The sequence below is a fragment of the Melanerpes formicivorus genome, unplaced genomic scaffold, assembly GCF_026170545.1.
Source record: "Melanerpes formicivorus ecotype bairdi unplaced genomic scaffold, bMelFor1.0.p_v2 SCAF_19, whole genome shotgun sequence".
NCBI classification, from domain to species: domain Eukaryota; kingdom Metazoa; phylum Chordata; class Aves; order Piciformes; family Picidae; genus Melanerpes; species Melanerpes formicivorus.
In genome coordinates this window covers 4383914-4401108 of record NW_027142371.1, presented here as the reverse complement: position 1 = coordinate 4401108, position 17195 = coordinate 4383914, and the positions used below count along the sequence as shown (strand labels likewise).

Sequence of the window (17195 nt, the reverse complement as noted above, 5' to 3'; positions counted from 1 at the left end):
GCTATGCTCCTAGGAGCAAGCCCCCTGGCCCAGCCCACACACTGCACACAGACCCAGAGACTTGCCAAGGAGAGATAATCCCTCGATTGCTTAATTACTTTAAAGAGAAGCAAACCAGAAAGTATTAAACATTGAATGTGATAAGACTGAGTCACTTACCAGCCCAAGAAGGAGAAGGGAACAGCCACATGCCAGCACAGAGCAACCAGGCCCGGGGCTTGGGGTACTGGAGTCACCCCAGACTGTGGTGGCTGCGGTGAAGGAGCAGCACGAGTAGCATCAGCAGTCACCATCAGTGGCAAAAGCAGCAACACCTCAGCTTCCCCCGGTGCTGTGCTATGTATCAATTACTTAATCACACAGTGAGGGATTCCAATCAACACCCACTCATTACCCTAATGAGGCAGCCCTGCTTCTTGTAGCTGCTGATGAAGCAGATTCTGTGGGAGAGCTGCCTTTGCCCTATCCTGTGCCCACCCCAGTCAGTGGGGTTTAAAGGTTGGGTTTCCTGCCTGCTGGGCTCAGGGCTGCTCTGCTGGCCCTGGGTTTGTCAAATGGATGTGCACAGGATGGTCACTGTATCACTCACAGTCCCCTGGGGGGGCCAGTGCTCCTGCTGTGTAGGCAGGGACCTGGGTGTCCCAGCATGGGAGCATCTATGGACACAGCAGAGGGTCCCTCACATGCCAGCAGTGCATACCCCAGCCCTCTGCTCCACCTTGACAACTGCAGCTGGGATCCCACTCGTGATGCAGCCTGCATCCCAGCTCAGGTCAGGGCACACTGGGCCTGATTCTGTGCCCACCATAGCTGCACTGCTGCACCAGAGCGGTCTGGGCGCAGGGAACACACCCACCACCAGCAGCCAGTCATCCCTGGTCCTTGGAGCAGGAGGGACACAATGGCTGAGACTTCTCCTCCAGGAGCAGGTGCTGGGTCTGTGCTGGCCCACAAGCCCACATGGGGATGCAGGATTGGCTCCAGCAGCATGGAAGGGGTACCAGATCCCAGCAAGCCTTTGAAGCACTGGGAGCCACCCATGGGTGTCACACATGGTCCAAGAAGTCACAGTCTCACAGTCTCACAGTCTCACTAAGGTTGGAAGAGAAGGCTCTGAGGTGACCTAATTGTGGCCTTCCAGCATCTGAAGGGGGCCTACAGGAAGGCTGGGGAGGGACTTCTCAGGATCTCAGGGAGTGATAGGACTAGGGGGAATGGAATGAAGCTGGAGGTGGGGAGATTCAGGCTGGATGTGAGGAGGAGGTTCTTCACCATGAGAGTGGTGAAGCCCTGGAATGGGTTGTCCAGGGAGGTGGTCGAGGCACCGTCCCTGAGGGTGTTTAAGACCAGGCTGGATGAGGCTCTGGGCAGCCTGATCTAGTGTGGGGTGTCCCTGCCCATGGCAGGGGGGTTGGAACTGGATGATCCTTGTGGTCCCTTCCAACCCTGAATGATACTATGATAGACCTCGAGGATCATCGAGTCCAGCCTGTCACCACAGACCTCATGACTAGACCATGGCACCAAGTGCCACGTCCAATCCCCTCTTGAACACCTCCAGGGACGGTGACTCCACCACCTCCCTGGGCAGCACATTCCAATGACGAACGACTCGCTCGGTGAAGAACTTTCTCCTCACCTCAAGTCTAAACCTCCCCTGGTGCAGCTTGAGACTGTGTCCCCTTGTTCTGGTGCTGGTTGCCTGGGAGAAGAGGCCAACCCCTTCCTGGCTACAACCACCCTTCAGGTAGATGTAGAGGGCAATGAGGTCACCCCTGAGCCTCCTCTTCTCCAGGCCAAACAACCCCAGCTCCCTCAGCCTCTCCTCACAGGGCTGTGCTCGAGGCCTCTCCCCAGCCTTGTTGCCCTTCTCTGGACACAGGGAAGTCCTCCCATACACGAGCCACACTTTTGAGTTTGTGAGGTCTGTTGGTATTTAATTATCAAATTGCAAAGTATTTACATCAACATTAGAGTTTCAAAGCATCTCCACCCCCCACCACCCACAGAGCTGGACCTTTCCAGGCTTGTTTCTTGGTTTGGTTTCCCAAAGTTTTATTATTATTAATTAAAAACAAAAAAAAAAAGGGAAAAAAAGGGGAGGGAAAAAAAAAGGCTAAATATTTTACTTTGACACTGAAAAAGGCAGGTGGGGGAGGGAGAGGGGAGCTGGGTGGAGAGAGACACAGATCCACATGTTCTCTGCATAGTCGGTTGGAGATCCTACAAAACACTGTGTAAAAAAACCCAAAGAAATGATGACAAGCAGAGGAGAGCAACTTGCAGGGTGCTAGTGACCCCTAAGAGCATCCTCAGGTGGGGGCTCCCCTCTGGAGCTTACTGGCTTAAAAAACAATGAATTGGCAGAGCAAGATGGTGCTGGAGGAGCTGTCCCAGAGCCCCAGGGCCTCCGGCTGCAGCGGCCAGCCTGGGGGTGCTGGGTGCCACCAAACCGCCTGCACAAAGCCACGGGGGGAACACATGAACAACATCCCAGCCCTGTGCAGGAGGCCTCCTTCAGGATTGCTCTGCTGGCTTCTGCTTGGAAGTGTCCCCAGTACAAGACCTTCATCAGAGCTTCTCAAAAGCCATGAGGAATGAAGCCAGCCCAGGGTCCTCCGTGTGTCAAGGCTGCGTTCCTGCTCTGCTACTTCCCACGGAGAGCCACCCACTGGGTGAAGCCCAGTCCCATCCTGCTCACCAAGACTCTCTATGTGCTGCAGACAGCCCAAAGCCAAGCCTCCACACGTGTACTTCTCTCTCCCCAGCTTTCAGAGCCAATCTGGCTTCTGCACATGGCAGCTTTAGGAGGTTCCATCCCAGGGATGGGGATTTGGTGTAATTTAGGCAGAGCTATGGCACAGCCCACCCCTTGGGCCAGCTGCCTCAGGACATGATTTCTCTGGCAGCACTGAGAGGGATGCAAACACGGGAAAACCCAGAACATCACGGTTGGGAGAGCCCCTGCCCAAAGAAAGAGATGCAGGCACAGCCAATCTGCTAGGAAGGGGGGAGAAAAGGCTCCAGGTCCCCAGATTGTTAACAAAAAATCATGACCCCAGTTGGTGCTCTCCAAGCCAGCAGCATCTCTGTGCTGCTGAAGAGCCCACTCACGCTGATTTTGAAGGTTCCACTCATTAAAAAGGAGCCACCAAGCAACCAAGTAAGCACTTGGTTCATAAATAAGTGGTCAGGGAGCTGCAGGAGCAAGTGGGAGGCAGCAGCATGCCTGGGCCCTACTCCAGCAGAGCTTTGGGGAGGGGGTTTTGGCCACCCCCCTGCCCACGGGACTTTGGCACAGCAGTGGGGGCTGGTGAGAAGCGGTTTGGGTCTGCAAGGACCTGCTTGGAGGGTCTGCTACCTGCAAGGAGGCTGTGCCACAGGGAACCCCTATCCCACAAGCAAGGCAAAGCAAGCCCTCCAGATGAGGACCAAGAGGTGGGCAAAGCCGCTGGGTCCCCACGCTGGGTCCTTCCCACTGCTGCATGCCATCACCCCTGCCCCCAGCATCCTCATCCCACCCCAGGTCTCAGCAAGCATCTGAAGATCCCCCAGGTCTCCTGGAGAAAGGGTGCCCAGGACCCAAGAGGTGAGGGAGCAAAGCCTTGTGAGCCACCATGGTGAAGGGTTTCCAGCTGGGTCTAGCAAGAGGAGAGGGAAAAACCAACACATGCAATGAGGGTGATGTTTGGGAGGGTGTGAGGACAGCTCAAGGGATATGTACAAGTAGGTGCTGGATGAGAGAGTGCAGGGGCTGGGCTTCAGCCCCATGGGATGTGTGTAGGGGCAAAACCAGGCAGGGGTAGTCACCCACCTCTGAACACAGCTGAGGTCTTTGGCAGTGAGCAGGGGCAGGAGATGAAGATGGGAATGTCTCCCATGTGGCACAGCACTTCCCAGACCTCTCCAGGATGGTTGCCCATGGCTGGGGATGCTCCCACTGCATGGGGACCACAGCCCGGCAGCTGAGGCTGGAGGGGTCAGGGGAAAGCAGGTAAAAATGTATTGGGTGGGCAAAACCAGCTGTGAGAGTTCAGTATTTCCCCAAAACCACTCCAATACCCTGGACATCCACATGTGCCATGCACTCAAGCCCTGTGGTGGCACTGGGGAACTCTGCTGGTGGGAGAGCTGGTGACAGAGCCAGGGAGGCACAGCCGAGGGGGCTCTGGTGCACTTCCCAGGGGGTCAGCTGGAAGACCAGGAGTGCTCAGTGGGAGAAAGCAGAGCTAGAGTGGTGGCATTGGCCACAGGCTAAGGAGGACTGTGCTGGCACCAGCCCTGTGCCACTCCCAGGAGGACAAGGTGGGTCCCTTGGTGGGGACAGAGGCAGCTGGAAGACTTGAATGTGCACCTGGATGCCCCCACGGGATGGTATCAGTCAATGGAGCCACAAGCAGCCACATTTCACACTTCCAGTGCCCTTTGGAAGGGTACTCAAGGAAGGAAGACCACCAGCATTTCACTGTCACCTCACACTGGCACCACCACCTTGGTACATCACCAGCCTGAACCAGGGATTGCACCTTTCCCATGGAGAAATATCTCTGCCAGTACCCTCGGGAGAGCTGGAGCCAAGGAGTGGTTGGGGGAAAGGGCAAAGGGGCAGGGGAATTTGTGCTGATTCAGAAAGGGGGTGCAGGAGATCAGGGCTATGTGTCCAAGGTGGGGTGATGCTGTCCCTCAATTCCTCCAGGCTCTCCTCAGAGCTGCTGAGGAACAAAGGTCTCCTGAAAGCCAAGTCTCTTGGTGGGAGATGCTCCACTCGCCTTCCCAAGCCAGGTCCACCAGTGCCCACCGGCTCCTCTCGCCAGCAGGACGGTGCCACTTCATTAAACACGGGCCAGAAGTCTTAAGGAGCAATGAGAGGACCCAGCACCTCCCCTGGCCACATCTGGAGATGATGCCTCATCCTGTTCTAGGGCTGCTCCACACAACCCCGGCCCCTCGGCAGGGAGGCCAGCCCTTGGTGCCCCACGGCGAGAACGGCAGCGCCCCTGGTGCCAGGAGGAGCTCCGCGTCTATAGGTTCTCTCCAGGCTGGTACTGAGGCTCTGTCGAGGTGAAGTAGTCCTCCAGGAATGCCTGCAGGTACTCGAAGGTGGGTCTCTCCTCGGGGTCCTTCCGCCAGCACTGGCACATGAGGTCGTGCAGGGACTCGGGGCACTCGGGTGGGCAGGGCATGCGGTACCCCCGCTCCACCTGGTCCAGCACCTCCCGGTTCACCATCCCTGTGCGTGGCCAGAGCAGATGTGGGGTCGATTAGAGCCAACCAGATCCTGCACCACCACACCTTTCCCAGAGGCACACCAAGGGCACCATGCTGGGATGAGCTTTACAGGCAGCACTGATGACCCAGGGAGAGCGACCCTCCAGCCCATCAGCGCTCGTCCCTGCCAGCCTGTCACCCTGTTTGGGGACTACTGTGGGACAGGGTGGCTGTGACCCTGCATCCTGGCCAGGCTCTGCCCACCCCATGCTAGCAGGCAGGACCTGAACTGGGCAGGGGCAGCCCATCCCTGAGCCCACCCTCCCTGCCCAAACTGCAGGACAAAGTTCACATTAGTTTGCTTCTCTGCAAAGAAGGCTCTGGGGGCCACAGAGTGCCAGGGGCCAGCACTGGGCACCAGCAGCTAGCGTTGGGGCACTGCAATGGGGGCTCTGCTGGTGGGTACCAGCCCTCACCTGGGTATGGCACTCTGCCCTTGGTGGTCAGCTCGGTCAAGAGAATGCCAAAGGACCAGACGTCTGACTTGATGGTAAACCTGCCGTACAAAGCAGCCTCGGGGGCCGTCCACTTGATGGGGAACTTGGCACCTAAATGGAGAGGCAGAGTGAGGGGCTGTGAGGGGCTGCTCCCAGCCCTGTGCTGCCCAGGGAGCCATGGGGCTGCGAGTGCCTCTCGGATCCCTGAGCACCCAGGGCTGCGTGCCAGCTCGAGATGCAGCACACAGCCCCGGGGACCAGAAGCCATCGCTCGGTGCCACCTCTCCAGGCGTGGTGCTGGCAGCCCCAGGCAGTGCCAGGCACACACCTTGCCGAGCAGTGTACTCATTGTCCTCGATGAGGCGTGCCAAGCCGAAGTCAGCCACCTTGCACACCAGGTTCTCCCCCACGAGGATGTTGGCCGCCCGAAGGTCCCGGTGGACGTAGTTCATCCTCTCCACATAGGCCATGCCAGATGCAATCTGTGGGGACCAGCACATGGGACACTGAGGCTGGCAGAGTGACATGAGGGTCCCTGGGGAATATCAGGCACTGCCAAGGGGAACAGCTCTGCAGAAGGATCCACCCCAGGGTGTGGGAACAGCTCATTGCTCAAGAAAGCCCACACGAGATGCAGCTTTGCTGTCCAGGGAGTGCTGGAGGCAATGGGAATGGGCAAAAGGATGGTCCCTGACTGCAACCCAGAGGGAATGGTGGCATCCAGCTGAGCAAGGCTGCAGAGCACCCCACCAACTGATAGCCATGGCAGTGAGGTGCCTGGGTGGCCCTGCCCTCGGGGGGAGATGGGGGAGGCCCAGGGACGCACAAACCCACCTGAGCCGCCATATCCACGAGCTGGGGCAGCCGCAGGTACTTGCCCATCTCACCCTTCAGGAAGTCCAGGAGGCTCCCTGTGAGGAAGACCACAGTCACAGCAATCCAGAGGAGCAGAGCCCTAAGGGCTCCCCCAGCCCTTTATAACATAAGGGCTCCCACATAACGCTCACCCTTGCTCATGTACTCAGTGACGATGTAAATAGGCTCCTCCGAAACCACAGCGTAGAGCTGAACCAGCTTCTCGTGTCGCAGCTTCTTCATGACCTGAGCTTCCTGCAGGAAGGCCTCCGGGGACATGGTGCCAGGCTTCAGTGTCTTGATTGCCACCCGAGTGGTGCCGTTCCAGGTCCCTGCAGCACAGGACACGCTGCTCAGGGGACATTCATGGGGCAGGGGACCGTGTCTCTCACCTGCCCCCCCACCCCTGCAGACACTGGGCACCTGCAGACGGCTGGGGAGAGGATGCAGGTGGGGACACAGTGGGGACAGTGGGGTGGGAAAAGTCCTTACCCATCCACACCTCTCCAAAGCAGCCCTGTCCCAGTTTGACCTCCAACCGCAGCGATTCCCGGGGGATTTCCCAGGCATCCTTGGCAAGGCCTTGGGTCTGGGGCTTGGACGTGGGGCAGACGTTGGTGAGGCGGTGGCACAAGCCATCGGCGTGTTCTAGCACAAGAGGGGATGCCACCAGGGTGACACTTGGGCATTTAGACACGTGATGGCTTTACCCCACATCCTCCCCACAAGACACCTCAGGGACCCATACCTAGACCCTCACCTTCTTCCCCAAAACCCAAGCAGCTCTTCACCAGGGTCTCCCCAAAACCATTCAGGATCTTCCAGCCCTGCACTGGCCTCCCAGCAGCACCCTTCCTGCAGTGAGGGCAGGCACAGCACCCAGGGTGTCACCCAGACCCCAAGAGGACCCAAAGTGGCTACCCACTGGAGTAATAGGCCACCAGCTGCTGCAGGCTGTTGAACTGTGTGCGGGAGGTGATGTAGAAGCCACCACTGTCCAGCTTGCGGATCTTGTAGTGCTTCACGTTGAGCCCCTTGGCGTTGTCGAAGTCCGAGACGGAGAGGCAGTAGGCACCTACAGGCAGGACCAAGGGGATGGGTGAGAGATGTGCTGCAGATGGGTGCTCCCAAGGGGAAGGTAGGTACAGGAGTGGGCATGCAGGCTGCTGCTTCCACCCAAAACCAGAGGATGGGGAGCAGCTCCTGGCTGCAGAAGCTGGCACCTTGTGCCAGGGAGGGACAGCACATAACCCCAGTTACAGCCATGCCTCCAGCTGCCCTCATGTGCATGGCAGCTCTGCCAAGCCTTCTGGCAGATCCCTGCCCACAGGAGAGCAACACCACACACTGCTGGGGCCACAAAGAGCAGAGAGGAAGCCTTTGCCACAGCTTGAATGAGCTGTTTCCACTAGAATAAAATTAACAGTGGCAAGTCCAAGGCATCGAAACAGAAAGAAGCATCAAGGAGCTTTTCTCAAAGGTGCATTTGGAGGCAAACTACACCTGGTTTCCAGGTAAGAAACTGCATCCTCAGGCAGCCAAACTGCAAAGATCACCACTCAGTTTCAGGAGGCACAACACAAGTACAAAGAGTCATCAGACTTGAAAGAGAGACCTAAAACCCCCATCATTTCCTTGGCCTGCTTCCCAGAGGCACAGGTTAAGATTTTGCCACCACAGAGGGCCCAGGATAAGGCAAAACCCTCACCTCTCTGGGGGTGTGACAAAACCTAACCCCCAAACACTGGCTCCTCCCTACAAGGTACAACCTCTTTCCTTCTCCCTTCATGTGCACTTAAGCAGTGGGAGCTGGGACCATGCAGAGTGACTAAGGGTACCAGGGTCCCCATGTAGATGGCCCTCTGCCCCCCAGACAGGGAGTCCCCCAGGCTGTCCCCCTGCAGCCCCACTCACCTTTTGTGGTCTCACTCTCCCGGACCAGGAAGGTCCCGCGGGGGTTTTCGGGGTTGAGCAGCAGCCGCTCGGACTCCCGGCGAGTGATCTTCCCAAAGTACCACCTGCGAGGGCAAGGCAGCAGCTCGGTGCCTGGCATTTACACAGCCCCTCCACTGCCTGCTCAAGCAGCTGGCTCAGCCTCCCCATGGCTTGGAGACCATGGCAAGTGTCTCTGGGCTTGTGCACCTCACGATGCATGGTGCCTCCCCCGCAGCCTGGGCTGGGCATTGCCACGGAGCAGCCCTGCACCAAGTGCCTGCACTCCAAATGCCTCCACTCCAAATGCCTCCCCAAACAAGGGGCTCTGGTGACCCCTGAAGCCCCCTGAAGTCTTTCTCAGCGGGGTGCCATGGCACTGGCTGTGCACCTCCTGCTCTGGGACTTAGGGCCAGCTTTGCCCCTGCCTGCTCTCCCCGTGTGCTCAGCCTGATCCATCCAGGCAAGGCTGGCAGCATCCTCACACATGGATGTGGGTCCATGTGGAAGAGTGAAAACCAGACCCAAAGCATCAGGTCCACCACAGCCCCTTCCAGGCCACAGCTCACCCCTCCACCACACCAGCAGGTTGCACCTACGCACTTAGAGAAAGGCTGCAAAACGTCTGAAGGGTTTGAAAATTCAAAGGGGAAAAAGAACCAAGAGGGAACACCCAGGGGCCTGGCAGGCTTTGCCCAGCAGAGGGGAGGGAATCTCAGGGTGCATGTGCCCGTCTGTAAGCTGTCTAAAAGATGCCAATTACTCTTCAGCCTGGATGGAGTCTGAGGGTGCGACATAGTTACTGGGGATGTAGCCCGTCTGTCCTGTAGTGAGGGAATGAGCCAGCCACCAGTCACCTTCCCTGCAAGAGAACCAAAACACACTCAGTGTGAAGCCAGGAGACCCCCAGCCAGCCCCTCTTCTGCCCACAGGAACTGGGACCAGGAGGGATGAGCCAGGGCAGAGCCACAAAGGCAGAGCCCCAAAGGCAGAGCCCCAAAGGCAGGGGTGCAGCCCACTCAGCCCCCAGTCCCCAGCCAGTCCCTGGCCAGGAGAGCTCCTGCTGCCAGCCCCTGCACAAAAGGGAGGCTTTAAACTTAAACTGCAGCCAGCCAGGCAGGCAAAGTACCTTTGGAGCCACCTGACTGCCAGCAGGGTCTGGCTGGAGGCTGAGGGGTGTTGGGGATCCAAGGCAGTGGAGGGTGAGAAGGGAAGTGGGGAAAAGGCAGCAGAATGAAGGCAGGGATTAAAAAAAGGCACCAGGAAAACCCAAGAGAGTTTGTTAGACACAGGCTGCAGAGGCTGAGGTTTGGGCAGGGAGAGTGAGACCTGCCCTGCAGTGATGTCTGGCTTGGATGCAGCAGGCTCCATCCAGCTCAGGCACATCACCTCCAGCCCTGGGACACCGCATGGCAGCAATCCCTGGCCACCAGCTTCCCAGCAGCCAAGCATGGGCTGTGCCTGCATGATGGTTCACATGGACACCCACAGCCCCAAGCACACCTCTACCCTGCAGAAGCCCCTATGCTGTCCCCCAAAACCCAGGGCTGACCCACCACCCCTCCTGCCCTGGGCATGGTGGCCCCAGGCCCATCTGCAGGACTTGGCAGGGTGCAGGAGCCTACTCATTGCTCTGCTCTCCTCCCCACAGGCTTCCAGAAGGCAGGAAATGACAATAAATAGAGAACAGGACAGCAGGAGGTGGCTTCCCCTTCCCCACAGCCAGAAGGGCTTCCTCCAGCCACTCACATCGTCTTGCTCATCAAAGACAAGAGTCCACTAATGTATCCTGACCACGAGGGAGATGAGGCTATGGGAAAGCTACAGATCTGTGGGAACAGCACTGTGAGGATGCAAGGACTCAGCAGGGTGACCTCCACAAACACTCTACAGAAAAACCTTAATGACCTCAGTCACCACTGCAAGACCCATGACCACATCCAGACCCATCTCTGACCCTCACAGATGTGTAAACCTCCATCCTCACTCCAGACACCAACAGTTTGTGACTTCTGCTTGTCTCAGCTAACCCAGTGCTGCTTGGAAGCAACCAGGAGAGGCTGGACATGAACCTTGTCTCCCTGTGTTGGTGCCAGCAGGGCCAGGGAAAGTGGGAACCCTTTGGGCATCTCCTCCCAACCACAGATCGAGGCTCTGCTGCCCATTCCCAGACTCACAGAAGCCCCAGCTGGTGTTTTATCTTCTCCCAGTCCCTAGCACATCTCATGGCAGGTAGATTGGGCTCCCCCTCTGGAGCTGCTGCCCCAGTCACCTTTACTGGGGTGGCTCTGAAGGGGACAGGAGGCTGGTTGGGCTCCTTTCCCACAAGACTGGAAAAAACCCATCTGCCTGAGAAATGCCCAGTTTTTGACTTGTGGCTTTATGCCAGCTTAGGCTGCAAGCTGGGAATTGAGCAAAAACCAAACTATTCCAAAAATCTCTCAGTGGGGAAAATAATAATCATCATCATCATCATCAAAACAAAGCATTTCAACAGCCCCTGCACCATGTTACCCAAAATACCCCACCACGTCCTGGCTGGCTGCCAGTTGACTGTGCGGAGACCTCCTCCCACTGGAAATGGTACCATGAGAGCCTTTCTGCACTGGGGTGGATGGATTTGGCCTGTCTGGGAGACCAAGGGCCACTGTAGCCAGCCTGGGCTTTGCTGGGATGCAGGAGCAGGGAGGTGAGTGATGTGGAGGCTTCTCCTCCTGCCCTGCCCAACTCCAGCCCATTAGAGCAGCCCAAGCGTGCAGCCTCCCTGTAGAGCTGCTGGTGGCCAGTCTGCCACGTGGCCACGGGCTCCCAAGGCTTACCAGCCCGTCCTGGACTGACCACCAGCACCCTCCCCACAGCCCAGAAGAGCCCAGAGGAAAGGGGTATCTCATGGCTGCTGTTTGCTGTCCCCAGAGCACAACAGCTCGAGCTGCTCCCTGACTGTCCCAGCATCTCTGGACACTCAGTGAGAGGAGAGGTGAACCCTCTGAGCACGGCTCAGCTTTCTCCAGGGCTTCTCTCCTTGTGGACATCCACCCATGCAGCCACAGCAGACACCAGGAAAATCAGCAGCCACTTTCTGCACCCTCCACTGTCGGGCTTCATCAGCAAAGCAAGCCCTTTTGCTCCCCAGGATGCTGCACAGCCCATCACACCCTGACCCTTCCCTCTGACCAAGCCTTTGGCAAACAGCATCAGAGTTGAAAAACCTAAGGAAAGCCCACAGGTGATACAAGGCATAAGGAAAACCCCTGATACATAAGCCCAATGTGGGCATGCAACAGGCAGGGCTGACTTTGAGACAGCCCGAAGCAGAACACAAGCCTGGGGCAAGTACAGTGCAGAGACTGTGAAAGCAAGAGGCCTCAAACCCCCCAAACTCAGGCTTTTTCTGCAGCATCAAAGCCCTCCACATCCTGGACTTCATGGATTAAACAAATCACCACTAATAAACAGTGGTGGAATAAGGAGACCAAGGACCAAACTGAAAACACTTTTATGCAACACTGCTCAACCATTGCAGAACTATCACCCCAGGACACCTCCTTGTCAGCCCACCCTCTGGCTTTGCAAAGCCGTCTCAGGTGCTTGGGTGGAAAGGCACCAGCTAAGGGGGCTGTGGGAGCTGCAGACCCTAGGGAGCCCATGACTGGGGCAGTGGCTCCACCAGTCAGGCTTCAGACTGTGTATGCCCTGTGCTGGGATAGAGCACAGGTGGGTTTAACACAGGATCACGTTTAGGAGCAGCTTCCAGCCGGTGACACTGCCCTGTTCAGCACAGCAAGTGATGGGTGTGCGGCTGTGACCAGGACGGAGAGCAAAGGCGAGGAGCCAGACCCCTCAGGAAGCACAGGAGTCCTCTGAGCCACTCACACACACAAAACAATCAAAATTATACAAAAAAAAAAGCAAAAATAAACGCAAAAAAGGCTGAGGGGGAGCAGAGAGCCAATGGAAAAGGGACTGCAGAGGGGTACCAGGCAGATGAGGCAAGCAGGCCAGGTTCAGAGCTTCTGGGTGAAGACACAGCTCTGGATGGGGCAGCTCTCTGGTATGGGAAAGGGCTGCCCACTCTGTCCTGGTCACTGAGGAAGGACAAATCCAACCAACCACAAAATCATCAGGCAACCACCTCCTCCCAGCCCTGCTCCACCCAACCTGGGCAGCAGGCAACCTTCTGTCATTTAAGATGAAGAGCAATAGTAACAGCAACAGTCTGCAATACACACCTGACGTCCACTTTTCTCCTAAGCGACAGCATGGCACAGAGGAGAGAAAAAAGAGTCAGGGGAGAAGCTGAGATCAGAGACACCAAGCAAGCACAGGGGAAAGCAGCCATGAAGCTGAGGAGATGTGTGCAGGCAAACCAGGGGTAACTGCGTGCAGATGGGAATAGGGGAAAGGCAAGGATCAGCCCCACATTGGAGAGCATGGACTTGCCAAGAAGCAGAGGAGGTGATTTGGTGACAGAGCTGCAAGGCAATGGTGATCAGAAGCAGGACTGGAAGGATGTGCCCATGTCCATGCCAGTCACTGTGTCCATGCAAGTACTGACACATCCCTCCTCGAGCACCCATCCCTGGGGAGAGCTTGGCTCAGGGGCTCCAGGGGAGGCACAAAGGTGGCGGCTCAGCCCATGGGCTTGGCTGCAGGGACACTCACGTGTTGTTGACTATTTGCAGGCGCTCTCCTTTCTTGAAGGACAAGTCTGTTTCAGTCCGGGACTCGTAGTCATAGAGGGCCACAAAAGTGGTGACGCCACCTGCAAGAGGGAGCACTCAGGACCGGCACAGCTACGTGTGCTGGGTGCCCCTTGCCGGGGACCCTTCTCTCCCATCATTCTCCCACCAGCCAACGAGACACAGACCTCCTCCCCTCCAGTCCAAAGTCCCTCAGAAGCAGAAGACAAGACGAAACTGAAGCCAAAGACCCAACTGAGCCCCTCCCCGTCCCACCGAGCCCCCAGCCCACACGGACCGGCCAGCGCCCCGGCACGCTGCGGCGAGGTGACCGTGTCAGAGGTGTTGAAGCCTCCGAAGAGCTTGGACTCGGCAGCCATGGTGCTGAAGTTGCGGCTGGGGGTGCGATGGGTGCTGTCGGGAGCTGCCGCCTTGCTGGGCGTCTGCGAGGCAGGGTAACCCCCGTGGTGGGCATTGTCGGGGGGCTCCAGGCTGCGCCGGCGCTGGCTGGGGTCTTTGGGCTTGCTCTTGCTGCTCCCCATGGTCCTGGGCTGCAGGAGACAGACAGGCATGCAGAGGGCTTCTCTGCTGGTGGTTATGAGGAGGATTACTGTGAGGCTCGCATGACAGACGCCTGCCCACTAGGCAACAAAACAACCTCTGGAGCCTGTTCAGGCATCAGCTGCTGGGAAGTCTGCCCATCCTGCCCTTGCCCTGGGACACCATCGCCCCTCATTAACTGCCAGCCACCTCCCGCCTCGCCATGGCTGCCAACGCTGGGATCAGAGCTGCTGGGAGTGCTCCAGGAGCAAAGGGAAGCACACTCAGCCCTGGGAATACTCTGGGAGCAGAGGGAAGCACGCTCAGCCCTGGGAATACTCTGGGAGCAGAGGGAAGCACGCTCAGCCATGTGAGTGTGGAGGGAGCAGAAGGAAGCAGGCTCAGCCAAGGGAGTGTGGAGGGAGGACGCTGAGCACAGAGACTGGACTGGTGCTCTGGAATGTGGCTGCTCCAGGGCCAGGTACCCACTGTGGGAGGTAGTTCAGCACCCCAAACAGCCATATTTCTTCCTACACTAGGGTTTCTACCAGGGCATGGACAGCAGAAGACAAGACTCAGGCAAACATTCCCAGATTTGGATTACTCTGACAGCAGAAATGTGGAGAACTCACAGCTGCGTCACTTTATTTGCTCAGAATGGGGATTTAAATGCTGGGAATGTTCCTGTGAAGTCCAAAACGTGCAGCAAATGGGAGAAAAGTTTAAACCAGGAGCAGTTACAGGCAGTAGCAGCTAAGGACCAAGGGATCTCAGCTTTATATATAGTCATGCCTTCCTTTCCACTCAAGATCATGCTCTATAAATACCTCCAAGGTAATGATATAAATGAAGGAAGGGAATTATTTGCAATCCCAAAGATGGCAGGGTACCCAGCAGTGTCCTGAAGCTATGGAAGGAAATATTTAGGCTAGATCATGCATGGCAGGAGGGAAGGAGGTGGAGACAACCAGGGAGAATCTCTCTGATAAGAAAAAACAAGCAGAGAAGGAGCAGAGGAGGCAGTTGCAGCCCGCAGGGTGCAGACCTGAACACATCCACCCACGGGGCTTTGTTGAGGGCTCAGCCTCACCCAACAGATAGTTTTTCTAACCCAGCTTTTGAGAGAAGCTCAGGTGAGCCCCCACGAGCAGGGCCAGAGCCATAGGGCAGCTCCAGTAGCCTGCAGAGCCCTGGTATTGGTGGGGCAAAGCCTCTAAGCTCCTGCCATGGGGAAGCTTAGGGGTGCCAGACACAAGCTCTGCTCCCCTCCCCATGATGAGGAGTTTGCCTGTCAACTGGGGCTTATTTTCCAAAAGATCCACTTGCATCTACTGTTTTCCAGTTTTAAGTTGCACCAGCAGCATCCCCTTCCACTTCCACACAGGTTGGCTTCAACTGCAACCACGCTGGCAGGATCAGATCCTGACAGGGCTTAGGAACTGGAATAAACTGGGGTGGATACAGCCACGGCAGCTGCTCCAGCAGGCAGCTGATCTGTCCTTCCTCCTACACATGCAGGTGAAGAGGAGGGACTGATGCCTCTATCTGCCACAGGACTCAGCTCACAGATGTCTGCCAGGCTTTGGGGGCCTTAGAGCAAAGGAAGGTCAAATAGAAGCTTTGTGCTTACAAAACACCACTGCTGGCAATCCCCAGGCAGCTCCCATGGCAAAGGGGATCCATAAATAACTGCACTTTCAAAACCCTGGTGCAGAAGATGCAGAACTGGGGGGGAGAAAGCAGGATCTTGGAAAGGACAAGAAAAAGCCCCAAGAGCTAAGGAAAATGAAACTCCCCATGCCCCAGGCAGCCTTTTGCTCACCTCCGCCCAGGGCTCTGGCACCCGCTGGCACTCCCCGGACAGCAGCGGCAGTGCAGGGAGGAAAGCAGGGACACAGTGGGGCTGTGACCGTGTGGCTTGTGACTGCCCACGCGACCATGAGCAAGGGACACACTGCTCAGAGTTTCCCCTGGAAACAGCACTTCCCCAGGCAGGAAAACAGCCTGGCTGGGGCAGGGGGTTTGGCAGCACTTTGGTGTTCCCCCAGTGCGCCCCACGGGGCTGCCAGCCTGGCCCAGCCACTCATTTATCAGCACACTGAGAAAAACCAGAGTGCAAACAGTCAGTGTGCCTCGAGATCAGCCAGGACTGGAGCACAGGAGTGGAAGGCTGGGTCCTTCAAGCACTTCCTCAGTGTCTCCAATGCCAGGGAATCCTTGCCTTCACCCCTGTTAGACCACTGGGCATCCTCTAGGCACATCCTGGTCAGGGACACCACTGACTACAAGTTCACCCCTCCTTGTGTGGTGCTTTTGGGGAGGATGGGCTCTCCAACACATACCCCAAGCTCCAGCCTGTGCCTGGCTGATAACCCTCCTTGGGGTTTTACTGGGTCTGTGCTACTCAGCAGGACATGCTGCTCTGAGAGGCACAATACAGTCACTGGGCTTTGACTGAAGGAGCTGAAGAGGGGAGAGGAGGAGGAAGAGAAGCAGGAAGCACAAGTCCATGGTCTTCTGGGGAAGGGACTGCAGAGCAGTACGAGCTCTCCTGTTGCAAACATCCTTGCACAAATACCTGCACACACTAGTTTTGAATTGCCCACTGCAAAATGTAGGCTGTCAACCCCAAAATGTGCCAGAGGCACTGGGAGCCTCACACCACCCCCACTCTGAGCCCCAGGTAACTCAGCCAACGCAACCATAAGGTTGCCCTGCAGAGGACATTCCCCACCTGCCCCTAGAGAGGGGCTCAAGAAATCCCTTGCCACCCCACATCAGTCCTCTGACACCCACATCAGTGCCCTGCCACCCAACATCAGTGCTTTAGCACCTGGTGAGAAAAGAGTGCAGATTCCCAGGGAAGCATGCAGGGGGTTGTGCAAGAGCCAGACAGAGGAGTTATTAATGGTGGCAGGAATGTGCGGTGAGCTCAGGTCCCTGGGGGAAGAGGGGTCACACACCAGCCCCTCGTGCCTCCGGCAGAGCTAGTGATGAAACTCCCAGCTCTCTGGGAAGCCAAGGGGTAGAGAAGGAAGTGGGTGAACCCACTTCACCTGCCTCCCAGCACAGCCCAGCAGCATCACTGGGAGCTGTGGGACACATTGCAAAGAATACGCCGCCAGAGTCCAGCCCCGGCAGCCTGGCCGGTGCTTGCCAGGACAATTGCCTGCTCCCACGCTTCTCACCGCTGACAGCACCCGGATGGGGGGCTCGGCACCATTCCACATCCCCGCTTTGGGCAAGGCCTCCCCTCCCAAGGTCTGCGCGGCGGCAGGGGGCTGGAGCACGGCCAGCGCTGCGAGGCGGCTTGGGGAGGCAGCGTCCCTGCGGCGGGGATTAGCAGCCCGGGCACGTCGCAGCCGCAGGAGCTTCCCTGCTCCCGGCTCCGGGGTCAGTACCGGCGGCAGATCGCAAGGCACGGCGGCGACAGTGGCCTCAGCTCAGCCCCGCACTCCGGGCTGGCCACGCAGCGGGGAGCACC

General features: G+C 57.4%; 1 protein-coding gene across 2 annotated transcripts in view; it reads right to left on the bottom strand.

Moving 5' to 3' along the window:
- Positions 1 to 1909: 1909 nt before the first annotated feature.
- The window catches only part of SRC (SRC proto-oncogene, non-receptor tyrosine kinase), a 29756-nt gene continuing 14470 nt past the window's right edge, over positions 1910 to 17195 (bottom strand). Inside the window, exons 3-14 of one of the 2 annotated variants that reach the window (XM_068149850.1) lie at positions 13470 to 13722; positions 13155 to 13254; positions 12722 to 12739; positions 9256 to 9354; positions 8475 to 8578; positions 7486 to 7635; positions 7053 to 7208; positions 6713 to 6892; positions 6540 to 6616; positions 6034 to 6187; positions 5685 to 5816; positions 1910 to 5230 (exon numbers count right to left, since the gene is read on the bottom strand). In XM_068149850.1, the coding sequence (XP_068005951.1) occupies positions 5022 to 5230; positions 5685 to 5816; positions 6034 to 6187; positions 6540 to 6616; positions 6713 to 6892; positions 7053 to 7208; positions 7486 to 7635; positions 8475 to 8578; positions 9256 to 9354; positions 12722 to 12739; positions 13155 to 13254; positions 13470 to 13713 (1623 nt within the window). In that variant the 5' untranslated portion in view covers positions 13714 to 13722 and the 3' untranslated portion in view covers positions 1910 to 5021. The remainder of the gene's footprint in view (positions 5231 to 5684; positions 5817 to 6033; positions 6188 to 6539; positions 6617 to 6712; positions 6893 to 7052; positions 7209 to 7485; positions 7636 to 8474; positions 8579 to 9255; positions 9355 to 12721; positions 12740 to 13154; positions 13255 to 13469; positions 13723 to 17195) is intronic. The other variant, XM_068149851.1, reaches the window with a different exon arrangement.